The following is a 27681-nucleotide window of genomic DNA, read 5'->3' on the forward strand; positions in this document are numbered from 1 at the left end:
AAGAAGCTTGCACAGCCAATAGAGGATAATATAGCATCGCGTGAACCGGGGTATTGTACCAATTACAGTGTTGTATAAGGCACATGCACAAGCACATAAGGTATATAACTGTGCTAAAAGTTGTAGTAAATGGACTTCACTTGATCACATTGGTCTGTGCGTGATTTCCCCTGTGGATCCTCCGCAACAGAAATGTCCAGGGAAAGCGGTTGCTGTAGGAGCTTTCCCTCTTCAATCAATGATGGAAAAGGGAAAGAAGAGCAGCAGCACTGCCAAGTGGAGATAACTCTTGTCTCGGATGAGCGTTTTGGGCCCTCATGTGGCTAACCAGCTCTCTAAAGACAAATAAGTTAATCTTCTGCCTAGGTTTCACCTTCTACCAGGTACATAGAGTAGTGCTGATGTGCTTTATCAAATGCTCAAAGGACCATGAGTAAAAGGTGTAATGTAGCATGACGAATTTGTCTGTGGTTGGCCGTTTTTCTTTGCATATAATAATAGAAGTGCACCGTGAGTTGCCCCAGATGCAGACTAGCAAACAGTCACGCCATGCAGTACCGTGGAAGAATGATCATACCTTTCTAATACTTTCTGGTATTTCAGGAGTTGTGGGGTTGCATGTTTCCTGCATTTGTATTTCTGTTTATTTTAGTCTCCAGCAGGGACCAAGCACACAGACAATTAAGTTCCGGATATGACTGTGGTTTCGTTTTTAAGAGTAGTCAGTACCGCACAGCACGACTTCCCACTCACATATTCTGTGTGCTTTGCGCTGCCCTGCATGGGAGGCTGCGGCTTCGGCGCAGGACGCTCTGAGCCTGGGGGTCAGTCCCCTCTCCCAAATTTCATTGCGCCTGCTGTGAGAAGATCTTGGAAGAGCTTCTGGAGAATTACTGAAGGAGAAAAGGTAAGTTTGGGAAAAAGGACTCTTTTGGGTGCTTTTTTAAATATTTTTTTTTTTTTTAACTGTACGACTTTCTGTGTCCACATGTATTCTTGCTAGGATGACATCTCTTCTGATGCTAATGAGCAAAAATGGCTCCTGAAAGGTCTGGTACTAAACAAGGAAGTAAAAGTAAGTTTTAAGCTGGGTACACAATGCATATTCTCGTTTTTTCTTATTTATTTTTTAATTCTAGTTTTCTGAAGGCAGAAATATTACTATTAACATTCCTACTTGGTTTTTGTTCCCTCCTTTGTGTGATCTATTTAGACAACTGTTCCTAGGAAATGTGTTTGAGGTAATGCGGAGTAGGGCTTTTGTGTTTTCAAACAGGAAATAAAACAGTTGAAACGATTTGGTAACATCAGTAAGTGCTGTGTGTATATTCTACAGCTAGTTTGTATGCCAGAGACCACTGGTAGCTCATTAATGCTTTGTATCATGTATCAGAGATATATGGGAGCCAGACTGTGTGAAGACTCGTGGAGGAAAAGTGAGCTGATATGACCCACTTGGAGGATTAGTTGTTTTACTTGTCTGTAGTTGTGGCATTGCAGTGTGGTGCAGTAGTCTAGCTCTTGGCCTAAGAAAAATTGTTGGCTGCCTCAGCAGGTGACAGAGGAGAAATAAAACAGTCCTTGACTTTAAAACAGACAAGCCTGTAATATCTATGACGTTGTCTCGGTAACAGAGAATGAAGGATCAAATTATGCCATTTCGTTTGAATAGTCAATAGTTAAACTTCAGTTTTATTTTAAAATGCCATCATGAAATACCTCTGCAGTCAGTATTCAAGCTGCTGTCTCCTACAATATCTGTTCTGTAAGTACTGATAAATAGTCCATGCAAGAGGATGAAGGCTGGAAAACCCAGCATGTCAGTCGCAACGCTGAACGGCAAATTTGAACGATGGGCTGCAGAAGCTGGTTGCAGCAAACGTGGAAGCTTGCATGCGAGAACCAAATCTTCCATCCCTTCCAATTTCTCATTAAATGGCTAACCCCAAGAAGGAGTCCCAACCCAGTCATGTTCCATTTTAGGTTGTTTCTACTGTAAGTTATTCTCTGAAAGACTGCTGTCTAGGATCAAGCCTCACAGAAAATGAAACTTGCCACATGAAGGACTGCTTGTGAATGCTAATTATTAGTAATAAGCAATGAGTCTGTTAAATGCTAAGGAACTGCAGTTCTCAGGCTCTGAAATGGCTGTGGGAAATCCATGTAGGTAAATGTGAAGTGAAACACATAGGGGGAAAAAAAAAATACTAGCGCTCTAGATAAATGATGGGCTCTGAGCAGAGTGTTGCTATTTAGGACTAATATCTTGGGGGTATGATAGATAGTTCCATTAGTGTCAGCTCGATGCTCAGCAGTCATCAAAAAAGCAAACAGTGTTGGGAATGAGGAGGAGAGGAATGGAGAACAACGCAGGGAACAAAGAGAGGTTGCAGTGCAGCTCCCTAAATCTGTGCAGGTCTGGTTCCCAGCACTTCAAAAGGCTGTGATAGCACTGGAGAGTGTTCAGAAAAGGGTGACTGGGATGGTCAAAGGTACTATGGAGTGGGTTTCCCTGTGAAGGACGACTAAGATGTAGGCTGTGCTTCCTCAGTTTCGGAAAGAGATGACTGTTGAGGGTGTAGGATAGTAGGACAGTACTAACATGGGGTAGTAACACAGTGACGTGGAGAATGCGAACCCGTTGATCTCCTCGGCGCTGTACGTAGTGGGGACCTTCAGGGGAAGCTGCCAGGTGGCAGATGAGAGCAAGCGGCAGGAGGTGGTGCTTCACGCAAGGTAAGGGCAGCTCTTGGGCTCCTCACTGTCAGTGGTGGGCTACAGGTATTCAAGGGGTGAATGGGAAGTAAACCTGCCGACAGCTTCTGATTACCAGGACCCCAGTTTTGATTTAGGAAGGCTGAGCTGCAGGCTTTGAAGTGTTTTAGGGAAGTATCTGTTAATGCTCGCTCTGCTTATGTTTTGGTTTTTTTTCCCTAAGCTTCTACTTTTGGGTGCTGTAAGGCACTTGGACACTAGGTGAGCTAGTCTTACCCAGTATAGCAACTTTAATGCTCAGAGTAGGACACACAGGACTGAGGCCTTAAAGGATATTAACTTACACTGTTGCAAATTCTTAATTTCAGGCCCTTTCCTACAGGCTACCAAATTTTAAAGACTGCCTTCTGATATTTGGGTTCCTTGGCCAAACAGAGACCAAGGCTGCAGCAGGCAGTACACGTCACTTCGGTGTGTAAATAGTCAAAGGAAGTGTAAGAGGTACACAAGTTGAGCGTTGCAGCAAAGCTGAGTTAATGTAAATGGTGGTTTACACAGATGATTGCGGAAGGCTTACGAGCAGAACTTCCCAAGCGATAACAACTGTCAGAAACGTAATTAAAAGTAAGTTGTCCTTAGGTTGCTCTGTATTAACTTTTCTCTCTCAGTTAATTTCATCTGGGCAGTCTTAACTCAGGTAGTTCAGTTGTTCCTTAGGCACTAAATGACTCAATTTCTACTATCTTATTTTACCAAGCAGCTTTTTAGAGACAGCATTCAGTTTTGCAACCACCATAATGAAACTAATTCGCTCGTGACCCTTTCCCCTAGTTGCTTTCTGGGAATTTTGTACCTAATTTGTTTTACTAGACTGATGTGCAAAAGCATCCAATTGCTATTTTCTACCAATATTCTTGGCTTGGCAAAATCCGTGTTGAAATACGTGTTCATAATGCACTTTGACTGGAGCCTTTAACAAATATCTGAGAGAGATCCTGCAGAGCAGCACCATGGTGTTTGGCATATAAAGCTATCAAGGAGATGAATGTCACCTTGGAGATGTTCTATGGGCACTGTGCAACAGCATTTGCAGCAACTGCCTTGCTCCACTGTGCTTATAGGGCTGGGTCATCGTAGCATCTCACTTCAGGCACCAGTGATAGCAGCTGAGGCTCTCTTTGGTAACAGAATGGAGGTGGTAACTGAAAAATACAAGCCAGGGCTAGACTCTCATTTAAATGTTCTGGATTGCTCTTTAAAGGTGCCATGTCCACTCATTACATAGGGAGCCTTGATAGACAGGGCTCCTAATACAGGCATCTTGGGTAGACATCTTGTGTGAACCTCTAATATAGGGCATCTCGCTTTCTGCTAAAAAAGAACAAAAAGAGTCAGCCTCCCCTCTCCTACAGCAGCCCTGCAGCACTGAACTTCAGAGAGAAGGGAGAGCATTCCCCATCCACAAACAGGTAGCGCTCCCAATTAGAGAGCAGAGCAGCCATCCGTCCCAGCACGTACCCTGTGTCCAGCAGCAGCTGGGATTCGATGATTCAGAGGAGTGTAAAAAGTCTTCCTGGTCATCATGTTGTTGTCTCCCCTGCTCTGGCTTTCATAGATTTTAGGACTGTCAGGAAAGGTGGGATCTCTTACTCATGCTAGTACAGATGCTGCCGTGACACGAACCGCATGCTGCCATGACTGTCCAGGACAGAGAGCCGTGATCCTTCTGTAGTTCCCTTCACCTCTGCAGACAACCATTTATTTGAACAGTTGCAGTATATAACTCCGATTTCTTGCACTCAAATCAACATACGTTTGGTTTAATAAAGAGCCATCTTCTTGCATGGCTGCATGGCTGGGTGCAAAGTGTTATGGTGAATGGAGTTAAATGCAGTTGGCAGCTGGTCACAAGTGGTGTTCCCCAGGGCTCAGTTTAGGGGTCAGTTCTCTTTAATGTCTTTATTAATGATCTGGATGAGGGGATCGAGTGCACTCTCACTAAGTTTGCAGATGACACCGAGCTGGGAGGGAATGTTGATCTACTTGGGGGCAGGAAGGCTCTACAGAGGGATCTGGACAGGCTGGATCGATGGGCCAAGGCCAACTGTATGAGGTTCAGCAAGGCTCAGTGCCGGGTCCTGCACTTGGGACACAACAACCCCATGCAACGCTACAGGCTTGGGGAAGAGTGGCTGGAAACCTGCCTGTCGGAAAAGAACCTGGGGGTGTTGGTTGACGGCCGGCTGAATATGAGCTGGCAGTGTGCCCAGGTGGCCAAAAAGGCCAACGGCATCCTGGCCTGTATCAGAAATGGTGTGGCCAGCAGGAGCAGGGAGGTGGTTGTTCCCCTGTACTCAGCACTGGTGAGGCCGCACCTCAAGTCCTGTGTTCAGTTTTGGGCCCCTCACTACAGGAAAGACATTGAGGTGCTGGAGCGTGTCCAGAGAAGGGCAATGAAGCTGGAGAAGGGTCTAGAGCACAAGTCTAATAAGGAGCGGCTGAGGGAACTGGGGTTGTTTAGGCTGGAGAAAGGAGGCTCAAGGGAGACCTTATTGCTCTCTGCAACTACCTGAAAGGAGGTTGTAGCGAGGTGGGTGTCAGTCTCTTCCCCCAAGTAACAAGTGATAGGACAAGAGGAAATGGCCTCAGGTTGCACCATGGGAGGTTTATATAGGACATTAGGAAAAATTTCTTCACCGAAAGGGTTGTCAAGCATTGGAACAGGCTGCCCAGGGAAGTGGTTGAGTCACCATCCCTGGAGGTATTTAGAAGACGTGTGGACGCGGCACTTGGGGACATGGTTTAGTGGCGGACTTGGCAGTGCTAGGTGTATGGTTGGACTTGGTGATCTTAAGGGTCTTTTCCAACCTAAATAATTTTATGATTCTACAATAAAGTTTGTAAGAGAGACTATTCAGATTCTACTATTTGTAACTTTTTATTGAGTTTTAGTCTTTACCAAGCTAAAGTATCCTAGGTTTTTTGTGGACTTGACTGAAAAACCTTTATGCAAACATAAAAGATTGCAAAAGCAAGCACTTAAAACTGGACGTTTCCTACTATGTAAGCTGCCCGTAGAGCCTGGCTGTTATCTTTTGTGTTGTCTGCGTAGGCAGCGTTACATACCCATGGTTAAAAAATCGGACTCATCTCCACTTGCACTGTGGTTTGAGTCATGGCTTCTAGAAGAGCCAGCTTCTTATTCGTAGATAGTTGCTGTTGATAGAGATGAACTGCAGCTGGTGTTTGGTAGGACAGCACATATAGATGGCCATGCAGCCTCTCCACCCAGCTCCGACAACCCCATGCCTTTCTCTGACTTCTGCTGTCCTCCAACATGACTCTTAGCTGTTTTGGAAAACCTTGCCTGTGGTTTTGTGTTTGTTGGCAAAGTATTTTCACCACTGTGTTGTTTATGGTCATTCTGCTTTCATTTGAGGACATCTGGGTTGGGAAGGAAAGTCATTTTCCAGTCTGTGTTTAAAATAAAAAAATCTTTGAGAAGCCATGCAACTTAATCTAACAGGGAGATGGGATTGTCTACTCAGAAGCCTGTCATTGTTTCCCCACAGCTCTACCAGCTGGTCTAATAAAGGAAACTGCTCATATTTATAAGCTTGTCTCTGTAACTTAACTACTGTATTCTTGATTTAATACTTCTTAGGTATTGGTCATTTTTATAGCAGATATCCATTGATACCTAGGAACTGAAAACTTTTTCATTTCAGTTGAAATAGGATTTTACTAATCTAATTCAGGTGAAACTGAATTAGATGGAATTAAGGCAAGTTTTAGTGCTTCAGGGCTTTTTTCCTCCATTTTGATGATTAATAGAAAAAGGAAAGTTCTTTCCAACTTCTTTTTCTTTACACACATTCAGATACATTTTCAGATTTTTTTTAAAAAGCAATCCACCAGTCATGACATAGTAATTAAAAAAAATCCTCTTCAGTTTGTTTGTTTATTTGTTTGTTTTCTTCTTAGCACTAATTTTGATCTTTACATGCCTTTTCTCATGTTCCTTTTCCTCCTGTATTTTTTACCAGTTTACTGGGAGTGAGAAAAGACAATGGATCCAGACTTTTTAAATGTGTTTACACAGCCTGCTGGACTTAATCAATTCCTAGCTGAAAATGTCATAGCTCAAGGTATGTACTTTATGAACGAGGACAGAAAAGGTCCAGAGAATGACCTGAAGAACCAAGCAGAAAATGTGCACTACAAATGGATCACACATTTTTCAGCAGTGGTCCCATGGTTTTATTAGCAGTGAGTAAGCTCTGTACGTGTAAGTTGGGTGCAGACCCTCTAGAGGCAGATCATGAAGAAGCAACACAAATTCTAACTGGTTCTGTAAATGAAATTTAAATTTCACACATAAGTATCTGACCAAGTTTGTGTTCCTCTTTCCAGGATTGTCCGTCTAGAGTTTACTGGTTTCAGTTACATTGAAGCATAATTTCCAACAGCAGTCTTAATAGTCTGTTATACCATTTTCTTGCTCATAAGGAATCAGTTAAAATAAAAATGACAGTGTTTCTACATACGGCAGTTAGTGACACTGGGTAATATTTAACCGATAGCAGATTTTACAGCAAACTTGCATTAGTCGTATCTGATCATTCTAATGGATCTTGCTTGCTTCCTTTCATAGGTGAGAAGAAGAAAATCATAAAACCGACCTCAAGCAACAATCCCAAATTGGAAGAATTAAAACTGGTACCATTTCTTTTACTATATTGTTTAACCCTCACCTCAAGTTGTTTTAACCTGTTGTGTTAATGCTCAGCCCTGTAAATTACCCAGCACTTTGGCCGCAGTCCCCCACTCTCTGTGGATGGGGAGGAGCTGTGCTTTTGGCACTTGGGCCCCACACAAGTAAACCAGAGCTTTGCTTAAGCGCAGCGCCAGGATGGCTGGGGCCGAATAAGACCAAACTTCAAGTGCCTGCATCACCCAAGAGTGATCACTGCCCTGTGTAAAGTGGAGTGTAGATTTAAAAACTGAGTTTCTTCTTATATGATACCTCTCCTAACTTGGGAAGTGTGGATGAGCCGCACCAGAAGTACCCGGTTGCTATTTCATTGTAATGACAGTGTGATAGCAATAGAGTCCAGCTGGAACAGTGGACCGTGACCGAAAGCAAACCCACGTCAGCATTTGCTGTGACTAAAGAGACATGTTCGGGAATGTGCAGGTTTGCTCCCCTGATCCCATGATAACAAGTTTTAGGATTGCTGTGCTGATTTGCAACAGTCTTCTGTCTTGTCTTCTACCTCCAGCGGCAGCTGGCTTGGTGCAATGCAGCCTGATGATAGCAGAGAGCAGAGGGAGAAGGGATGAAGGGTAGGCAAGTCACCCAAAATTCAGGAGAAAAGCTTCCAAGTTGTTGTATGGTACATTATATGCTTCAGGTAACTGTGAAAGATTAATCCTATTTCATGGGAAAGTACTTTATTTCCAAGTAATTTTCAAAATCTCTCCTGTGCATTCAATGACAGTGTTTAATGGTGCAGCCCAGGGGAAGGCTAGCATACTGAAATGTCCTGGAAGAAAAGTGGCATGTCTCTTATGAGACCAGCACTTCTTGCATTATGGAGACACTAAAATTGTTATAAATATTATGAAAACCAGCTTAGGCTACGTGCTGATGTGTGTATTATATGGCATTCTTAAATCCATCAATACATACGTTTCTATATTACATTTTCTTAAACCTTCATGCACATTTGATCAAAAAGATTTAGGTTTTGTGTCAGGCTTTCACAATGTTTTTATACAAAGGAGAAAATCTGAAAGGTGGTGCTGCAAAATGCAATTATGTTGCCTACAGAGACACTGAATTTGTTCTTTCCAAACTGCCAAAAATGAAGAGCTTTCCTCGGTTTATGAAGATTTCTGTGAGCTTCAGGGCTTAATCCATTTCCCATCAGAGACTCCTGGAACAATGTCCTTCACCATCTAATTTCTTTTCTTTGGATGGTGAGGAGGTGGAAATTGGGTCCCAAGGGAGGCAGTCGTCTGGGTGCTCATGGGTGCCACTGATTGCCACCTTAATCTCAATAGTTCATGGCTCCTCTAGAGAACAGAGTGGGATGGGGATGGGATGGGACAGGAAGGTCTCTTCAAGGGAGGAATAAGGGAAGCAAAGAAACTTGCTTGGGAGAAAGACTCTGTTCCGCTGCACTTTCATTTTGAGGTGGGTTTGGGGAACTAAGGAATGTGAAACGGCTCTCTATAGTTACTATAAATACCGGACTGCGTGTAAAATAGAAGACGGTTACATCTGAAAGCCAGTAGCAAACTTCTTGAAGTACTCCTTTTCTCCTTTCCCTATTTACTCATTTTAAGACACAAGGCCCTGCTCTGCAGCTGAGCGGGGCCCCAGCAGCTGGTCTGAGCAGAGGTGTGTGAGCTGCAGCCTGGGGATGGGGCTGTTGAGAGCCAAGAGAGCAAATGAGGGATCTTACAGAGCTGTACTCAGCGGTATGTTCTGCTTTTCTGACTTCCATCTGGTTGTACCGCTGTGTTTGGGGTTCCACTCTATCCCTCACACAAGTAAACATTGCCAGGTCTTAACCTGCAAGCATTAGCTGAGGAGCACAGCTTTCTGCTCTAGAAAGTTCTTTTTACTTCTTAGCCGAGGAAGTGTGTTGCAAACACTTTGACAGCTTCTCAGTTCAGGCAAGTGCCAGCGCCAGGCATTTTTGTTTCTTGTGTGGTTTCAAGCATCTTGGTGATATTTCTTTCTTTTTTCAAACTTCTTTTTACATTTTTGTTAATGTTGGCTAACTTACAGGAATCTGCTCTGAATTTTCTCCTCTGCTTACAGCGAGTGAGAAGGATATTATCCAGACAACAAACTCCAGACACTCACTTGTAGCAATAATAGCAATACAAGCAATACCCATCCCTCTTTCAAGAGGTTCTTGTTAACAGCCAGCTGGGGCTTCTGCTTTGCAGTTCTGCTTCAGCAGGTCATCTTCCCTTTCTATCCACATATGTGGATAAAACACGTGCTTGGGGAAGTGCTGAGGGGCTCCTTTGGTCTCCCGTGTAGGAGCACAGTGCTGAAGGAAGGGGCTGCAGGGCCAAGGGATGTAACTGGGAACGTGGTTCCTTTCCAGTTGTAGCCAGCCCTTGGCTTCCTGAGCACCTTCCCCTTGCAAATGCAGGAAGGATATTGGAAAGGATGATGGGAGGTGTATTGGGTTTGTGTGGCAAGGTTTTGGTGGCGGGGGGGGTTACAGGGGTGGCTTCTGTAAGAAGCTGCTGGAAGCTTCTGCTCTGTTCGAGAGAGAGCGAGCCCACACCAGCCGGCTCTAAGACGGACCCGCCACCGGCCAAGGCCGAGCCCATCAGTGATAGTGGTAACGCCTCTGTGATAACATTTTTAAGAAGGAAAAAAAAAGTTGGGACAGGGAGAAACAGCCGCCGGAGTGAGGAGTGAGAACATGCGAGAGAAACAACCCTGCGGACACCAAGGTCAGTGAAGAAGGAGGGGGAGGAGATGCTCCAGGTGCCGGAGCAGAGATTCCCCTGCAGCCCGTGGTGATGAAGACCCTGGTGAGGCAGGCTGTCCCCCTGCAGCCCAGGGAGGTCCACGGTGGAGCAGGTACCCACCGGCAGCCCAGGGAGGACCCCACGCTGGAGCAGGTGGGTGCCTGAAGGAGGCTGTGACCCCGTGGGAACCCCACGCTGGAGCAGGCTCCTGGCAGGACCTGCGGATCTGTGGAGAGAGGAGCCCACGGAGCAGGTTTTCTGGCAGGACTTGTGACCCTGTGGGGGACCCACGCTGGATGGAGCAGTCTGTGCCTGAAGGACTGCAGCCCGTGGGAGGGACCCACGCTGGAGAAGTTCGTGGAGGACTGTCTCCAGTGGGAGGGACCCCACGCTGGAGCAGGGGAAGAGTGTGATGAGTCCTGCCCCTGAGAGGATGAATTGGCGGAGATAACGTGTGATGAACTGACTGTAAATCCCATTCCCCGTCCCCCTGTGCCACTGGGGGGGATAGGCAGAGAATCCAGGGGTGAAGTTGTGCCTGGGAAGAAGGGAGGGGTGGAGGGAAGGTGTTTTGAGATTTGCTTTTATTTCTTATTACCCTACTCTGTTTGATTGGTAATAAATTGAGTTAATTTTCCCCAAGTTGAGTCTGTTTTGCCTGTGACGGTAATAAGTGAGTGACCTCTCCTGTCCTTATCTCAACCCACAAGCCCTTTGTTCTATTTTCTCTTCCATGTGCAGCTGAGGAGGGGGAGTGTCAGAATGGCTTTGGTGGGCACCTGGCGTCCAGCCAGGGTCAACCCGCCACAGGAGGACTGCCACACAAGAAAGCGAAATAAACAAAATGCTTTTTTTCCCCCTGAAAAGTTATTTGGAGAGCAATTAGTATAAAATTGCAGAAAGAAAAAGAAAACACAAATAGGAAAGGGAGGAGTGCTAGTAACATGGATGACTATAAGGAACAACCAACAGAATGACTGCAGCCTCTTTTCTAACAAATTTTTGCCTGACAGTTGAATTTGTGTGAATTCTGTGATGTCTAATGAAGGCAGGAGTTGGGAAGTGTACTCTGTAGCCTTTTCTGTGATGGAAGTGGGAGTAGGGTCTGCCTCTCCACCTGTATAATTATTTCTACAAAATTCATAGGAATATAACTTTTGAGATGTCTATTTCACTTGAAAATTAGGGAGAACTGATACTTAACTTCCCTTTAAAAAACAACCACAAAGCACAGAGGAACTGGAGGTTGAAAGCAAACGAAGACGTGAGATAAGGGACTAAAGAGAAAGGTGAAACACAACGTAGCACTGAGTGCTATATTGTCTAAACAACAAGAACCTAATTGCCAGCTGCTTTGTTTTCCTCCGCAGTTATTGATTGACTGGATTAACACAACTCTGAAAGAGGAACACATAGTAGTTAAAAGTCTGGAAGAAGATCTGTATGATGGGCTGGTACTTCATCATCTTTTGGGTAAGCTGCTGCTTTGAGTTTAGCTCACAAACACATCATGGAGGAACTTCCAGATCGGAGAATAAACCTCACAAATTGCAGTAGCAGTGATCTGCTGGAGTCTCGCTTCTCGCTAACGGAGAAGGTACTGCACTGTGAACCACCTGTGATAACTGCAATTCCGAACAAATGCATGATGATCTGCTATTGTTTTTATATGATTATTTTTCTTTTAAGAAAGTCTTTTTACCTGCTAGATAACATAATAAAAAGCTTAACTTTGAAGTGTGAAATTACAGTGCCTCTGAAGGGAAGGAGGGCTTTATAAGCCAGGAGCTTATGAAGCAGCGTATAGTGGAATCAGTGCTATAATTTATATGTTTCCCTCCTTTAAAAAAAAAAAAAAGAAGTTCTAAGTCTAAAGCACTGGGCTGCAACTGGAACTGATGAAAATCTAAGAGGCTTTCTACACTATGAAGTGCTTGTATAAAGATGTGACCTCTTGGAACAGCCTGTTGGTCTATTTCTATTTCTCCATCTCTCCTGTCCCTACTTGATTATTCTTTCCCCTGTCACTCTTTTTGGGAATGTCTTTCAAATCTTGTCTCATTTTCACTAAGGCTGAGGGAAGCAGCATGAGCAGGATTGGCTCATTTTCATAGTTTACTTGCCTAAGCAATGAGCTGGGATTTCTTCTTACGTATAATGTAAGTTGATAATGCCTTTGTACACTATCTACAGGAAAGATTCACTCATTGGGTTCCTGTAGCTTCCACTAGGAAAAGAGGAACGTGGAGTGTTAGGATGGGGGATGATGCAGCAAAGAATGACTTGAGTCCTCTCCCTTTTGCAGAGCTTCACTGATTTTACTGAGGCTTTCAGACAGCGCGGGAGTTTAACAAGGCGTACAGCTGTGGGATGTGGGTCTGTGGAAGCTATTAAGTGGTATCAAATATTTAAAACAAGACTTTGTGTGCTTTGCTGTCATTTTACGTTTCTGATTTATTTTTTTCCTATAATGGTGTTAAAATACATCCTTCTCCTTCCTATGGACTCTCTGTCACAGAAAACCTAGGCTCTCTCAGGTTGGATGTTGACAAGATTGCATTAACAGAAAAAAAGCAGCGACAGAAGCTCTCTGTGATTCTGGAAGCTGTGGCTAAGTGTTTGCAACTGGAAGAAAGTCAGCTGAAATGGAGTGTGGAATGTAGGTGCAGAAGTGAAATTGGAAAAAATGGTCCATCACAGGGCTTCCTGTGCTATAAGGCTGCTTTGAGGCAAAGGGGTGCCAGAACAGTAATTAAACAACCTGTTTTCAATTATCAGTTGAATCAGAAGTGAGACAGCAGTCCCTAACTGTGACTGGGTCATGCAAGCTGCATCCTCTGGGTGTGTGGCTTGTGGACCACTTAACAGCCCTCAGCATCTGTGTGTATATCTCACAAAAACGACTTTTAAGGTGTGGTATTGCTGAATTGTGATATTGTATAAACCCCAGTCTGATGTCCCACGTGTTATGGCCCTCCGTGACTTTGGGATCCTCTACACAGGGAGAATTCATGACATTTTAGTGAGGTTTACTTGTTTTGCATACTAAACGTTGTTTTCTTTCTTTATGCGGAATAGCTATCTTGGCAAAGGACTTACTGAGCACACTGCATCTTCTGGTTGCAATAGCAAAGCACTTCAAACCCAACCTGGCCATGCCTCCAAATGTTCAAGTGGAAACAATCACCATTGAGGTAATTACAGTTTCAGTATTTGTTACAGTAGATCCTGGAGACCTTTCACAAGACTAATTTGCTTAGAATTAGGGAGAAATGTGTGTACAACTGTGAAAGAGATACTTGTATTTTCTGTGAACTGGGCCTTTTAATTTCTGAGTTTGCTGGACTGGACCATCATTTTGTTCTCAGTTCGGATGTTGTATCTTTAAAAGGGTAGAAACACTATGCTGTTTTTTCTCCTTGCTCAAAAAAAAAGGAATCATCCAAACTGACAAAAGCTATTAATCTCTGTAAAGAAGAAGAAATTCTGCTGTTACTATCTCTAAGTGTTTTAGAATAGAAGCCTGCACGCATAAATTGTGACGCTGGTTCAATGCTGAGGATTTATTTCTTTAGGGGAAGGGATTTTCTACTCCCCTTCCACTGGGGTCACATTTTGTAATTTTTCTATACAAGCTGAGATCTACATGCTTGCTTTCTCTATTTGTTTCTTAAAGTCAATGCTGGGACTCTGGGAGAACATCAGTTATCCCGCAATTTGGGATATAGTTGCAAAAATTAGCACCGCTGTGTTACAGATTTAACAGAGGGTTTGCGATTCAGTGGTGTTGGGAGCCCAGCACACGGTCTGTATGGCAAGACCTAGCGCTCCTCCCTCTTTGGAGGATCGTAACTGGAACTGAAGCGAAGCATGCCCTCGAGCTACGTCTGTCACTTTAGGAGGTCTAAAAGTGTCCTGGAGGGACAGCTTCTTCTGGGGCTTGGTTCTGCGAAGGTAGCCGTTGTGGCCCCGTCGCAGCTGAACGCTTCGACAGAGGAGTGGTCTCTCTGGTATCTAATGGGAGTCCAAACTGTGCGTTGCTGCCCACGCTCCTGTCGTGTGGGTCTGGTGACGACCCAGAGTCTGAGGAGAGCGGTCCTCCATCTAGTGCCTAATGGGGCTGTGAGCGCCTCAGCCGCGCAGAAATCGGGAGGGATTATCTGCGAAACCGCAGCATCGGAAAGGGCCGTTCACCCTGGGAGAGAGAGGAGAGGCAATGGAGATTGTGGGGTTGTGGTGGGGAGCTGATTCCCTCAGGAGAAATCAATGCCCCTGATGGGAACGGTAATCATTAGGTTAAGAGTGAGGAAAGCCCACGAAGGCACAGCTCAGAAGAGGGCGCAAGGGCAGGAAAGGGGAAATGTTGGGGAAGCCCAAAGGAGACCAGAGAAGGCCTGGCCTTTCCATGACACGTGCCTGCAGGAAGGACCTGCCTTTGCCCCAGTGGGACTGGCTGTGCTCCTCTTCCGCGATGAGTTGACCCAAAGGAGTTGACTCAGTATGTGAACAGGGCGTGCTTTTCACTGCCTAAAAGGGGAGAGCGGCAAACACCAAAGACTTTTCTGTCATAGGAGATGTTTGCCAAGCACCTGAATAAAGCAGCAGGCATGCCCATCCTCTCCTATCTCTTCAGACTGTCAGTTGGGTGGAAGCACTGTTCTTTTGATGTTTTGTGGAGGACTAAGCTTTATATAGAGGAACAAGGATACAAGGACATAAGCAAAGATCCCAGGTGGCTTCAGAAATAGTAAGAATTGCCAACCTAAATCTAAGCAACCCACCAAACCCAAGTCCTCTGCAGGGGGGATTCATCAATGGGTGGCAGGTCATGGCGTGAGGATATTATACGGCAGCGGTGACCACCTCCAGTGCTGTAAAACTGAAGAGTCCTTAATGCAGTGAAGTGCACAAAGAAATTGTTGCCTGCCCAAAGCAGCTCGATGCATTCATCAAGTCTCGGGTGAACATGCCAGCCTTTGAACTTCACCAGCGGAGGGACCACGTGCTTCTCCTTCGGCTTCCTCTGATGGGGAAGTAGGTAACTTCTGGTTGAAGAGCAAAGAGAGCAGAAGGGAGCAGCAGCCTCTCAAAGTGCCTGTAACTAATTGCACTGGACTTCTTGAATAAATACCCTCTGGTAATCATTTAAGGCAGCAAACAGGTCATGAAAGCCTCATTAATGCTTACGGATTTTTTGTGTGTAACAAAACCAAAAATATTTATTGTCCTTTCAACAGAACACCTCCAGAGGATTAAAGACGGCAACTGCGGTGGAATATATCACAGAAAACAAGTAAGAGGGGATATATCTGGTTTTTACACTGTTAATCAGAAAGGAAATATTGCGGGTGTTTTCACCCTTAGAAAAAATAGCTGGGATCATGATGATGACAAAGAGTGTAAACCCAAGCATGCATATGTATGCAAACCGTTTCTCTGATTTCTTTCCTTTTTTTTTTTTTTCCTCTTCAGATTTGGTATTGTGGTGTAATACCTTTCTTTACTCTTTATGTAAACTTCACTAAAATAATGGGCATGACCATTTCTGAGGCTTAGTGTTTGTCATTGCTATGGAATATAACAACAAATATAATAAAAAAAATTGAGTACTGTAAATCTGCCTGTCCCAGACTAAACTGAAAATTTTCTAAAGCCACAGTGGTTTAAATCTACTTTGAATTTATTGCTATTTTGCCATTAAATAAAGGGAAAATAATCGGTTCTTATTTCACTGTGAAAGAAAGGTTTGAGCTTGCGGAGTTTGTGAGGTACTGTCATTATTAAAGGAGTTAAGTAGTAGGATACCTTTTATATATGCAGAAAATGTGGACATCATTCCAAGAACTAGAAACAGGTTTTCCTACTATCATCTTTTATATGCTAGAACATCTTCAAACTCTAATATCATGAGCAGCTTATTGGAAGAGGATATTATGGATTGTGCTTATAAAATATATGTTCATTAGTCTGCGGGACAGTTAAAATCTCATATACTTCCAAGACCCTATACAGATATATAGTGTACTTAAAAATGTCTGTTGGAAAGTCACTCTGACGTAGAGTTAATGGCACTTTGTACTCTATCTCCTGCTTTACAAGACAGCTGATGGCCCAGATAAGCTTTTCTTGTGAATAACATTAGTTCTGCTGAATGCTTTTTCTAATTCTTGCTTTTTATTGCACTTTCAGGGAGAATTTAGAAGCGCAGTCAAGTAAGTACTGGCATTGCCAACTTCAGTGTTTCACTATTATGTGCTATTATACACCACATTCTGATCCGTTTTTACCACTTGATAAAATCGGTATGCTCCCACTAGAGTTAATGGAGATTCATGGATTTCTCCTAGTGTTTTTCTCCAAATGTCTTCTGTTAATGTCTGCTTGTATCAGTTGGAAGTTGATATATAGTTTGGAAATTGGGTGGTCACTTTGCCCGTGGACTACAGGCAACAGATGGGAGGTGAGACAAGAAATGATAGAGTGGGTTGATAACCCAACAGAGAAGACCTGGCTGAGGGACAAAGCCTGCCTTGGATTTGCGTATTGACCTCATTCACTGTTGGAACTATTTATGAGCATAACGACTTGAGAATTGTGCTTCTTGTTGCTACCAGTTTCAAGGTAGTTTCCTTTCTGCAGTTTGCAAACGAGATGTTGAAATCTTTTGGTGCTCGGCTATGGATGGCAGCTCAGTAAAACTAATGTCCCCCAAGATTTTACCCTTAGGGTTTTTGAGGGCTGTGAAATACCTGAGGTGAAAAATGTCCACGTGGGCAGAGCCTGCAGAAGGTCTGGGCACTGCTCAGGCTTCAGTGTGAGCTGCTCTTCCTTGCTCCAAAGGAACGCGTTGCATCCCCAATGAATCAATGCAACCTTTTTAATTCTCTGCTGTGCCCTTTATGCTAGCATTTTCACCCTTTGCAGAGGTGCAAACTATATCATTTAATACATATTTATCACGTATTCCACTGAGTAGCCTCTAGCGTGTGCAGAAATTGTTAAAAACGACAAACAAACAAACAAAAAAACCCCACACCAACGCCCAAACCCAACCCTGTAATTAGGTGTTTCTTCCAGTGGGCTAATTCTGCTGGAAAGAGGAATCTGCATTTCACTCCTCAAAATGCTTTCTCTGTCTATTTTTAACACAGCTTGCTTAACAAAGAGAGAAATCCCGAAGCGTGGCTCCAGAAGAGGGCTCTCTAGTTTGTGAGACCGTTGCAGGTTTCAGACTGTGGCTCAGTGATTTGGTTGAGGGATTCACCCGTTCCCTGACATTGCTTCTGCAGCAGCCCCCTAGCAGGGAGGATGGAGAAGCCTGAGGAAACCCTTTTGCAGTGGAGGATTCTCGGTTGCTGGCTTTTGGGAGGAATCTTCCTTAGGCGAAGCTGCCTTTGCTTTCCTGCACTGTAGAAACTGGTTCTCCATCTTCTGCTGCCAGAGTGCCCTTGATTTTTAAGGGTGTTTCAAGTGGTTTGTTCATGCTTGAACCAGAGCGGTCTTGCGGCCGGGTGACCGTGAGGAGCTGCATCCTGCTCTCGTCAAACCTGGGCTGAAAATGGAGGTGAGGGTGGGCGTTCACAAGGACTTCGATGAATCTTATTTCCTTGGAAATCTTTAAATTTGTGCGAGTTCTCTGGTGCAGATTTGCTAGCGCCGGCTCGGTGCCTGCCTTTAAACTGGATGGCAGCACTGGTCATTTTTGAGGTCCGTGAATTTTCAGAGGAAGGGCAGCGTCTCCAAACCCAGTATCTAGTTAGTGGTTTTTTTGAAGGAAGGGAGCTGTTTTTCTGCAAGTTTGATGTAACTGGTATTAATGTTGGGGGAGAGCAGTAAAATCTATAGCTCTTCTTCTCTGCTTACAATATTTTATCCCAGAGGTTCAGGGTTAAAAAATAGGTAACTGAAAAGAGATAAACTGTAGACATGCGAAACTTAGCCATTGCTCACACTGGTGAGCACAAATCTTGAGAACCTCTGCAGGCGAAAATCACAGAGCTGAATGAAGTAAATTGTTTTCTCTGATGTAGTCAGGCTGAAGGGAAGCCTGTCACCCCATCCTCTGATAAATAGAAAAGCAGGATTTTTTGCTGTCTCCCTGTGACTTTTTTCCTCCTTGGCTTATAAGGTATGAACACCTTTCTCCTCCTGGAGCCACTTTAAACCTCTGATCTGACAGTTATTCCAAATAACACCAATTAATTTTGTTTTGATACAGAAGATGATGCCTTTGATGAATTATTTAGCCGTGCTCCAGATAAACTGGATGCTGTAAAAAAGGTGATTTACTTTTTTAATAGACGTCAAAATTTGTAAGGTAAAGCATAATTCATGACTTCACTGAAAAAAGTTCTCTTTTCTTCCACCTTCTCCTCCCCTTATGATTTCTTTAGGTATTTTTGCAATTTGTCAACCAGCATGTTGGAAAATTGGGATTAAATGTGAAAGACATCGAATCTCAGGTACCCTGCTCTAAGCTGCATGTTAACCATGTTTTTTCAGCCATTTGAGCCTTTCCTCTCACCATTAGGATCGCTCCTTTTTGTTGTAGGAATTTGAAACTTGCCAACGTAACAATTATTTCTAGCTTCAGGTTAAGAAACCGGGCTTCAGTTTCCGAAGTTTCTGAAGCTAATAAGTAATGAAAAAATACAGCTTCGTATTGAATCCTGCCCTTGTAATGATACAGGGAGTAATTTTCGGAGTCTGCCCAACTCTTCTGGATGCTCTTTCTGTCAGGATGGAAATAAGGGTGTTCTGAAAATTAAACTGAAAGCCAAGCTGATTGCTGGTGCTTAGTGATTTTTAATGCTGGATTTGCTTCACGGTAGGAAGGCCTGATTTTCATTACGTTTCAAAGTCCCACCCTCTGAACACCGACCTTCCTTAGAGCCCGTGAATTAGCAGAAGCAGCGCTCGTTAGGCACCTCAGGATCACCTCCCTGGGCACCAGCTGGTGCGGACCTGGGGGGCTCCAGCACCCTCCCGCGCCTCTCCAGGGAGCCAGCCAGGGATGAGCAACGAGCCCAGGGACGTCCCTCCTGGCTTTCTCATTCCCTGCTTCTGCAGACACCCACGCAGAATGCAGCCCGCAGCTCTTGCGTCGCTCCAGGCGTTCAAAACCTTGGTGCAGTGGCGGTCCCTGCGATGTATGTTGCGCAGACGAAAAGCGGAGCTGTGCTCCAGTGCTCTTCTGGGTTTTCCTGGTGGGCAACTGTGAGAAGGAAGCTTTGCAAGCGTTTTCTCGTAAATCTTGGGTGCTAGGCACAGTTTTCTTTTATTTATAGTTGTGCGTTTGTTGCTTGTGGTCATCTGAAGTCTCTTCGCATCTGGAATAGTTTGTTTTAATAGCTGTCCTCTTACAAGGTCGTATTTTCACTATTATGAACTTGGGAGCCTTATGTAACTAAATACGAAGTTCACTGTAGAAGAGGTTGAGGGAGCTGAGTCATTAGGCTGTCTGCTTGCCAGAGTACCATTTAAATTCCTTTATCGCTAGAAAGGCATTTATCGGAGTAATTTACTAAAAGCCAGCATAATAAATAATACTCAGATCATTCTTCATCTAGTTTGCAGATGGAGTTATCTTACTGCTGTTAATTGGACAACTGGAGGGTTACTTTCTGAATTTAAGGGATTTCTTCCTGACTCCAGCCAGCACCACGGAGATGGTAGGTTGTTATTTAATTACTTAGAGCTTGAGGCTTCAAACACCTTGTGTATTTAATGCTTCCATGTCAGTGAAGAGCTTTGCCTCTTGCTTTAACTGCTGCTGCATATGCAGTCATATGCATGCACAGTGTTTGCAGGAGAGTGGTTTGGGACAGTACAAATGCAGGTACTCGATGCTGTTAAAATACCCTGGAACAGATCGGTGCCTTCTTCAAAATTAATTATTATGTTATGGGAGGCAAGCTATTGTTGCTTGCATTTATTTGGCAGATACATGCTTCTGAAGCCTTCCGGTAAAATCCAGAGTCTCTGTGTGGTGAGGAATTGGTATGCTATCTCCCTACAATTCTATCCTGCAAACAGCATTTTAAAGTGGATGACACCTTTTACATAGCAGAACTGGATCCCTATAGGTTTCCTTGCGCTGTCCTAAAAATATACCTTAATCAAGACATGACCAGAAGATTTTGAAGGCCCCCTTTGTGCTTAGGAAGCTCTTGAGAATTTACATCTTTTCCTCCCCCAAGGCTGGGAGCTGTAACCTACCCAGCCAGACTTGCTCGACACCTTTTTCAACCTCTACCAGGCAGATTTCATCAGTGCTTTAGAAGAAGGAGGTGGCGTCAGCCAGAAGGTAGTGCGTGCAGGGCTGCTGGTGTAAACGCCTCCTCCACAGACCTAGGATGCTGAGATATTTTGAGATATTTGAGATATTTTCAAATTGGCTCTGGTGTGGGTAGGGATTTTTCATTTGGGTCACTGAACAGCTCTGAAAATCTGGAAACGGTAGCTGTTTTTCCTGGGTTACATTCAGTTAGAACTCTGAAGGTGAACTGTGTCAGATCCCTTTTGCTTGATTGCTGCCTGAGAAGGAAATCTCTCCTCTGGCGTGGTTTGCGTTACTGCTTCCCCAGACAAACGAGGCCGTCGTCCGATTCCTGACCTCACCACAGTTAATCTCCCTAGGCAATATTTATTTGTAATGAAAATTCTCAGAGGTCTTGTATTAATTAATAGCTATTCCTGTGGAGCTTTCCATCAAAATATTTAAAAGCACGATTGTCTGAGACCTAGGTTTACATTTTGTCAAAAATTCATTGCTGACTGTTGTAGACTGTTTAAGGTATTAGGAAAATTCAGATTTTTTTTGATCCAAGATGATTGAGAATGGGGAAAATATATTTTGAAGGGTTGAATCAAACAAAATCAAAGCATTTCCTTGCAGTTGTTTTTCTTCCCTTTCTCCTCCTCCACTCAGTTTTCAAAATGGTTTGCTCCGATCCTTTGACTTGGAAATAAATTTTTAGTACTTCCATTAACTTTTTTTCAGAGGAAGTCACTGAATTTTTTTAAATTTAAAATTTCATAGATAACCTTTTTCTTTTTGGATCAGCCCTATTCAAGCCTCACAGATCTCTTTCAAAAATGAGATACCCCTACATTTCAGGTACAAATCAGAGCTCAGACTTTCTAGATCTTCCCCTGCACGTGCTGGTCACTGACCTCAGAGAAGAATGTAATGGGGTTGGGTACTGGTTCAGTACAATCCTCTACATCCTAGTAATTTTATTTTAGCAAAGTTACTTGCAACTTTGCAAGTTGCAACTTGCAACTTGCAAGTACTGGACTTATGATTGAACAGTTTGCCAAAGCGGTATTTACCATTTGTTTCTCCTCTGATGTTCATTACAAGATGAAAAGTGGGATGACAATATAACTAAAAATATTGAGGGACCATAGTTCAACTGTCATTTGTACATAAAATACGTCTTTCAATTCCCCTGTGCTTTCTAACTCCCTGTCATTTTAGACGTTAATTGGTACAGTAAGGTATGAAAATGTAACCTTTGCTGAGATTTAAAACACATCATTTATGTTGTAAAAATGGTGACAACTGCACACACCGTTATGATTGGTGCGGTGGATCAACTTTCATTCAAGCTGAAAGCTCGTGGTTCAAAGCTGGCACGTATACTTCATGAATCGCAAGGAGGGGAAATTGGGTTGGAAACAGTGATACTGAGGAGAAAATAGAAACAAGAAATAGAGGGACGGGAGGGGTGAGGAAAGCAGGAGCAGAAATTCGGGAGGTGACCCACCTACAGGTGTAAGAAGACAACAATGCATGTGGGTAGGTTTGTTGCAGGGGTTTTGGGCGTTTATTACCAAAAAATGAGGTTTACAAGTAACTGTAAAGAAAGTCCAGCTCTGGGTGTTCATGTGTGTAGAAAGGTGTGTATTCTGAGACAAAGAATATAATCACAAAATAGGTCAGGCTGAAATTAGGGGTGAACTTTGTGCAGTCAGGAGATGAAGAAGATGATGAAGGAGGGCCCCTGTGCTTATCAAAATTGGGTGAACTTGGTACTTTTGCCAAAACAGGCCCAGAGCTGAAATACCCCAGATGTCCTGACCTCTGTCCGGTTATAAATCCTGGAGAACTGTCCAGGTCTTTTTAGTGTGGAAGCACAGCTGGATGAAACAACTTATTTTTCTAGGTTGCCTTTCTTTGGTAATTATCAGTATTTCCGTCTGAAGATTTGTTTTGAAATCTGCATGTTATTGTTCCTTGCAAATCTCATACACATTACAGAGAGGGAAATGTGCCCCTTTTACCTATGCTGGTTCATTAAGGAACGTTTGATTTATTCATTCCAATCAGAAAATTGTTTAGATCTGTATGAGCTTAAGCTCTCCTGGCTGCTGACTGTCAGAGGAAGAAAACAAGCCCGAATCCAAACTGTCAGTCTCAGTTACTTGTAAACCAGAGAACCAGGTAAAACATAAATCTATTGCTTCACTTCAGAGCACACGGTTTTTGCTTGGCTTATGCGTGGGGGGCTCCTGTGCTTATTGTCAGAAGATAATAGGGAACAGGACAGCAGCAGTTCCGATGTGCCTCCCAAAGGATAAATTGCTCAATAGCCTAAGGAATGTGCGAAGAGACAATTTGAAGTTGGTTCAGATCTTGTTACTTCGTTGGAGGAAGGGATCTTGCTAATTACCAGCCAAATAAACAACTGCCCTTAAGCTGTTAAAAGCTAGTAATGGGATGTTATATTACTTTAAAAAATCATTCATGACTACTGTATATGCATGCGATGCTGCTTTTATATGGGGGAGAGGAAGAACCAGTGAGGAAAAACCAGAAAAAACCCCACCCTTCATTCATAGACGTGTGCTTAATTTCTCATGAGTAATATTAAGGATATCACCACGACTGTTATTGTGTATAGACATCTTTATATGTTAAAGCATAAACTTCTAGCTCACAAATATAGCTGATCAGAAGATTTCCAATCTTTGTAACTCTGAATGAAATACAGAGACCTTTATCCTTACGTATTTTTTGTTTGTTCCAAATGTGGTAAGCATATGGGCATTGTTAAAAAAAATAGAAATAAACTTCATGCATCTACTAGATCCAGCGTGTTTTCCCCTTGGAAACATCCATTAACACAAGACTTTCACATGCAAGGCCTGTCTTTCAATAAATGGATTCTTCTACCTCATGGGATATGTTTTGTTGGAGATGGTTTTTACATCCAATTTTATATGATAATTGGTAGAAACTCTGAAGAGCACTCCATCAAAACTAAGGAGATGAATATGAGTACATATTTATGAATCAGTATCTTCAGCTACTAGAGAAATACTTTTTAAAACCTCCTGGCCACTGCACCATTGGGTGGAAAATATTTTCTGTTATATTGATATCTCTCTGTCTCATCAACAGCTTCACAATGTTAACCTTGCATTGGACTTGCTGGCAGATGGAGGTCTCCTGAATTTTTCTGTGAACTCTGAAGGTGAGTCATGACACGCGTACTTGTCTGGAATAGAACTGCTAATATCCCAGCTTAGCAAAAGTTAGGGTCCTTGAAGAAAGGAAGTTCTGCAGTGTGACACTGACACATTTCATTGTGTGGCTGCCCCATAGCTCCTCATTCAGAATGAATAGCAATGAAGCTGAGAATTGTTTTGAACAATCCTTATTTCTATGCTAAATATGTTGGATTGTTACAAGTTTAGTAACTTTACACTAAACTTAAACTGTTTAGTAAGTCAGTATTTCTTAAAGATTTAGAACAGTGGCAGCTCTGAGGGAAACTACAGCAGCTGAGCTGGAGGGAAAGCTTTTTTCCTATCTCATAACAAGTTTTAGTGCGTTAAAAACAAGGTTGTTTCATGTGGAAAGATACCTTGCAGAATATGTCCTGAAAATCAGAAACACTGACTGCTCTATTCAAGCCCAGAAAAGCTGGTGGGTCAGTCTGCTGGATGTGAAGTTAATAGGTTTTAAGTTGCTGTTCTGCCTGGTTCAGACCTGGGAGCTGAATCTTGATCTCCTACATCCAAGTGAGTGCTTTCATCGCTGAGTCAATGTACATGCATGTTCCTCTCTCTTGCCCCACCACACACAAAAAAAAAAAAAAAAAAAAAAAAAAAAAAAAATTTCCTTTGGATGAGTCCAATTTTACATTTAAAAACTGCTCCACAGAAAAATTTTTTACCAGCTTCCGGTGGGATGAGGGACGTGGCTATATTAATGAACGGTGCTGTGACTGCTTAGCCTGACCCCTTGCACATCAAAAGCTTGTTGTTGAATAAGGAAATCAAATCTTTATTAAAAATAGAAAGCATTCTTTCTTCCCCTGTTAGTTATTCATAAGCAAGTGGTTGCATGTGTTTAGTACGTAACCCATGGCATCATGGAGACAGAAGGATACAATTTAGGACTTTTCTTTGTTGTTTCTTTTGTTTTCCTTTTCCACTACTGCTTTGATGGTGTTGGGAGTTTGCATGACAGGCATGCATGAATTGTGGGCTTTTGCCATGTTGCATAGAGCTGGGAGTTCAGAAAGCTATTTATGTTAACTTTGAAAAGAGTACTCCGCGTGGGCTCAGGTCTCCATGCTGAGATTCACCTTTTGTAGGAAAGGAGTTAAACCCATGCTTGCTTTCCTTCCCTCTGGCTATTCTGCACTGCCTCAAATACAGAGTTGATCAATATAAGAAATACTGGTGCCAACATCTGCAGGTCCTTTAGCTTCACTGGGAAAATCCTCAGCTAGTGATTGAATTTAGTATGATTTAGGGGTACTTATTACAGCTACACTATTTAGACTGTTCAAGGATCTCATTTACTAGTGTTTCATTGTTAGTCTTTCTCATGGTGATTTACAGCACTGTAAGAAGAACAGTAAACCCTCTAAATCAGTTAGCCTCTTCCATTGCAATTATTAAATACAAGCGCAGTTTGTTTAGCGCTGTTTAGCAAGGAAGCTGAAAACTAAATGAAAAAAAAGAAAACAGCCAACAGCAGCAAAACACGATGGGATCATTACAACCAAAAAACAGTGTCAGGTAATTCTCAACATGATTCCTGCCATAGGAGAATCAGAAAAAACTAAAGCTGTAAAGTCCTATTAAATTATCTACTCTGTTTTCTGCTAGTGAAGAATTGTTTATTACTATGCATTATTTATCCTGTCTTCCAGCAAGGTAGTGCCGTGAAGGTCCCTTTTCCTTAAGTTCATTTAATAAATAAATAATTTGCTAGCTCTGTAGTTCCTGTGTTGCTTCTTGTTACAATTAGATTGTCTTAAGTTCACGCTATAATTGGGGAAAGGTGGAGGATTGTCTTTGGCAGTTGCAGTCTCTTGCTAATACTTCCCGTCTGGTTTTGTGGTTTCTTGTCTATCCACAGATATTGTGAATGGAGATATGAAGACTATAATGCGGATTCTGTATTGTTTGTATTCCAAATACAAGACCAAAGAAACATGAAGAGCAAGGCCAAGAGCTCAAGAGCTTGGGCTTTTTTTTTTTCCTGCCTGTTCCCCCCCCCTCCCTAGTGTGTCAGGGTCTGATTTTTTTGATTCCCAGCTCTGTTTGCCATTGTTTGTGTGCATGCACTTGTGTTCGGCACTTGCTGTATTAACATTGTATATGCAAGTATGTATTCATGCAAGGTTGCACATACACCGCCTCAATAACTGTAAGCATGTGTGTGTGTCCAGGGCCTGTGTACTGTGTAATTCTGTGGCTGTAGCTCTTGCTCCAGCCCTGTCTCTTGCTCTTTCTTAAAAGTCCTAATGATGCAAAGAAGTACAACGTGTGTTTATTCTGGACAGTGGATTCTTTGCTTCTGGAGATGATTTTGGAAGCTGTTATTGCAGCCTCCCCACTTCCCTGCTTCTGATTCATTCTGAAAACTAGAGAGGTGAAAGATCCACCGCGGCACCTCTGGGAAGATTGCAGACACACTCGAAGCTCAAGTTCAAAACCTTCTTTACCCAGGTGGCCAGCTGTTGTCACACAAGAGGATGTGGATGGGGCGTCAAATGAATAGGTAGCTGAAATGAAATCTGAACTTATCAAGTGTTTGATAAAAATTTCACCATTTGCCCGCTCGAATGTGGAAAAGGGACCCAGAATAACATGCTGGCATGAGACTGTGCAGTGACAGAGGCATCTCCTGCCCAGCTGCGGAAAGTTGCCCTTATTTCCTTGCTAAGCTAATGCCAAACTGTGGCCGGCTCCAGCCTGTTGCAGCCCTAATGTAAAGTTTGACTAGCGGGGACGCCGATTCCTGTGTAAAGCAGGTTATACGAGCGACTAGGACAACCACGCTTTCTCTCCGGTAAGAGGTGGATACGTGCTGGCTTCCTCTGCAGCTGGTAGAAGTAGAGGCTATCACGGGTGGGAGTAGCGAAACTCCGAGCTTCTGCCACGTCTGACGGCATACTCGTGCTGTGGGGACTCTCAAACTCCTCCAAGACTCTCTGAGGTGAATTTGTCCGGTGACCGTCCCCAGGCATCCCAGCAGCTCCCTCTGGGTGCCCAGGAGGTTAGCCGCAATTTATGTTAGCTGTCACCCTTGGTCTTTCTCGGGGGTTTTAAATCAGAACTCCTTCAAAACCTCCCTAAACTCCCTTTACCTTAAAATTATGTCATATTTGTGTTGCATAAGCTTGAGATCTAATTAATAAAAAAAAAGATGTTTTGATATTATTTTGGCTTCCATCTAAACTGATTTAATTTCCTGTCGTCAGTGACTCTGACATTTGATCTCTGATCTGATCCTCCGTCTGTGTGTTGATGGGAAACCAAAACTCGCCTAGCGTGAGTGCTGACATTTACAGATGAGAATTTGTTGTGTCTAGCTCTGGATCACACAGCCTAAGAAAGATCCTTAGATAGCAATGCTGATAAGTCTTCGAGTTCTGCCTTTGAAAATGGTAATACTGTACAGCTGCTGGAGGAGAGAGTTCTGCAAACTGCCCTGAGCCTAATCCTTTTTGCACCAATGATTACCTTGTTATGTTTTTACAGAGAAAAAATCCAATGTGTGGTGCCAAGGAGCTACAAGAAGATCGACTTGCTTCCCTGGCAAATTAGTTGCGTGTGCTGTTTTGAATGATTTAAGTCAAAAATACTTGTTTATTCACGTGCAAGTCTCCATAGGTATCTTGCTTTATTCCTTAATGGGCTTCAAACAGTCGACTGAGAGACCTCAGAAGTCTGTTCTTGCTTCACAGATCCCTGCTGTCGTTGCTGTAACGTAGCAAGCAGATTGTAGAATAAATCATTATTGAGCAGGTAAAACTGGGATGTGGTTTGCGGAGGGCAGGGGCGAGGGGGCGGGAGGGCATTTGGTGGTGATGCTGGTGGCAGCGTGGCCTTTTCCACCAGGGAAGCCAACCCTCTTCCCTGCCACTGGTGACCAGAAGTCACTTCCAGTGCGTGACTTCAGGCATAACCTGGAGGCTCTGAAAAAGTCAGTGG

The 27681-nt window shown here is 43.3% G+C and overlaps 1 protein-coding gene across 1 annotated transcript; it reads left to right on the forward strand.

Annotated features, from left to right (window-relative positions):
- The first annotated feature begins 791 nt into the window (after positions 1-791).
- Positions 792-26907, forward strand: PARVG (parvin gamma). The gene is made up of 13 exons (XM_049821419.1): positions 792-907; positions 6762-6863; positions 7370-7434; positions 11589-11691; positions 12737-12877; positions 13297-13412; positions 15456-15511; positions 16408-16430; positions 18437-18498; positions 18612-18680; positions 19788-19889; positions 23627-23699; positions 25601-26907. The coding sequence occupies exons 2-13, from the start codon at positions 6785-6787 to the stop codon at positions 25678-25680; spliced, it is 969 nt and encodes a 322-aa protein (XP_049677376.1). The 5' UTR covers positions 792-907; positions 6762-6784; the 3' UTR covers positions 25681-26907.
- The last annotated feature ends 774 nt before the right edge of the window (positions 26908-27681 follow it).

Source organism: Accipiter gentilis, chromosome 18 (genome assembly GCF_929443795.1).
Source record: "Accipiter gentilis chromosome 18, bAccGen1.1, whole genome shotgun sequence".
Lineage (NCBI taxonomy): Eukaryota > Metazoa > Chordata > Aves > Accipitriformes > Accipitridae > Astur > Astur gentilis.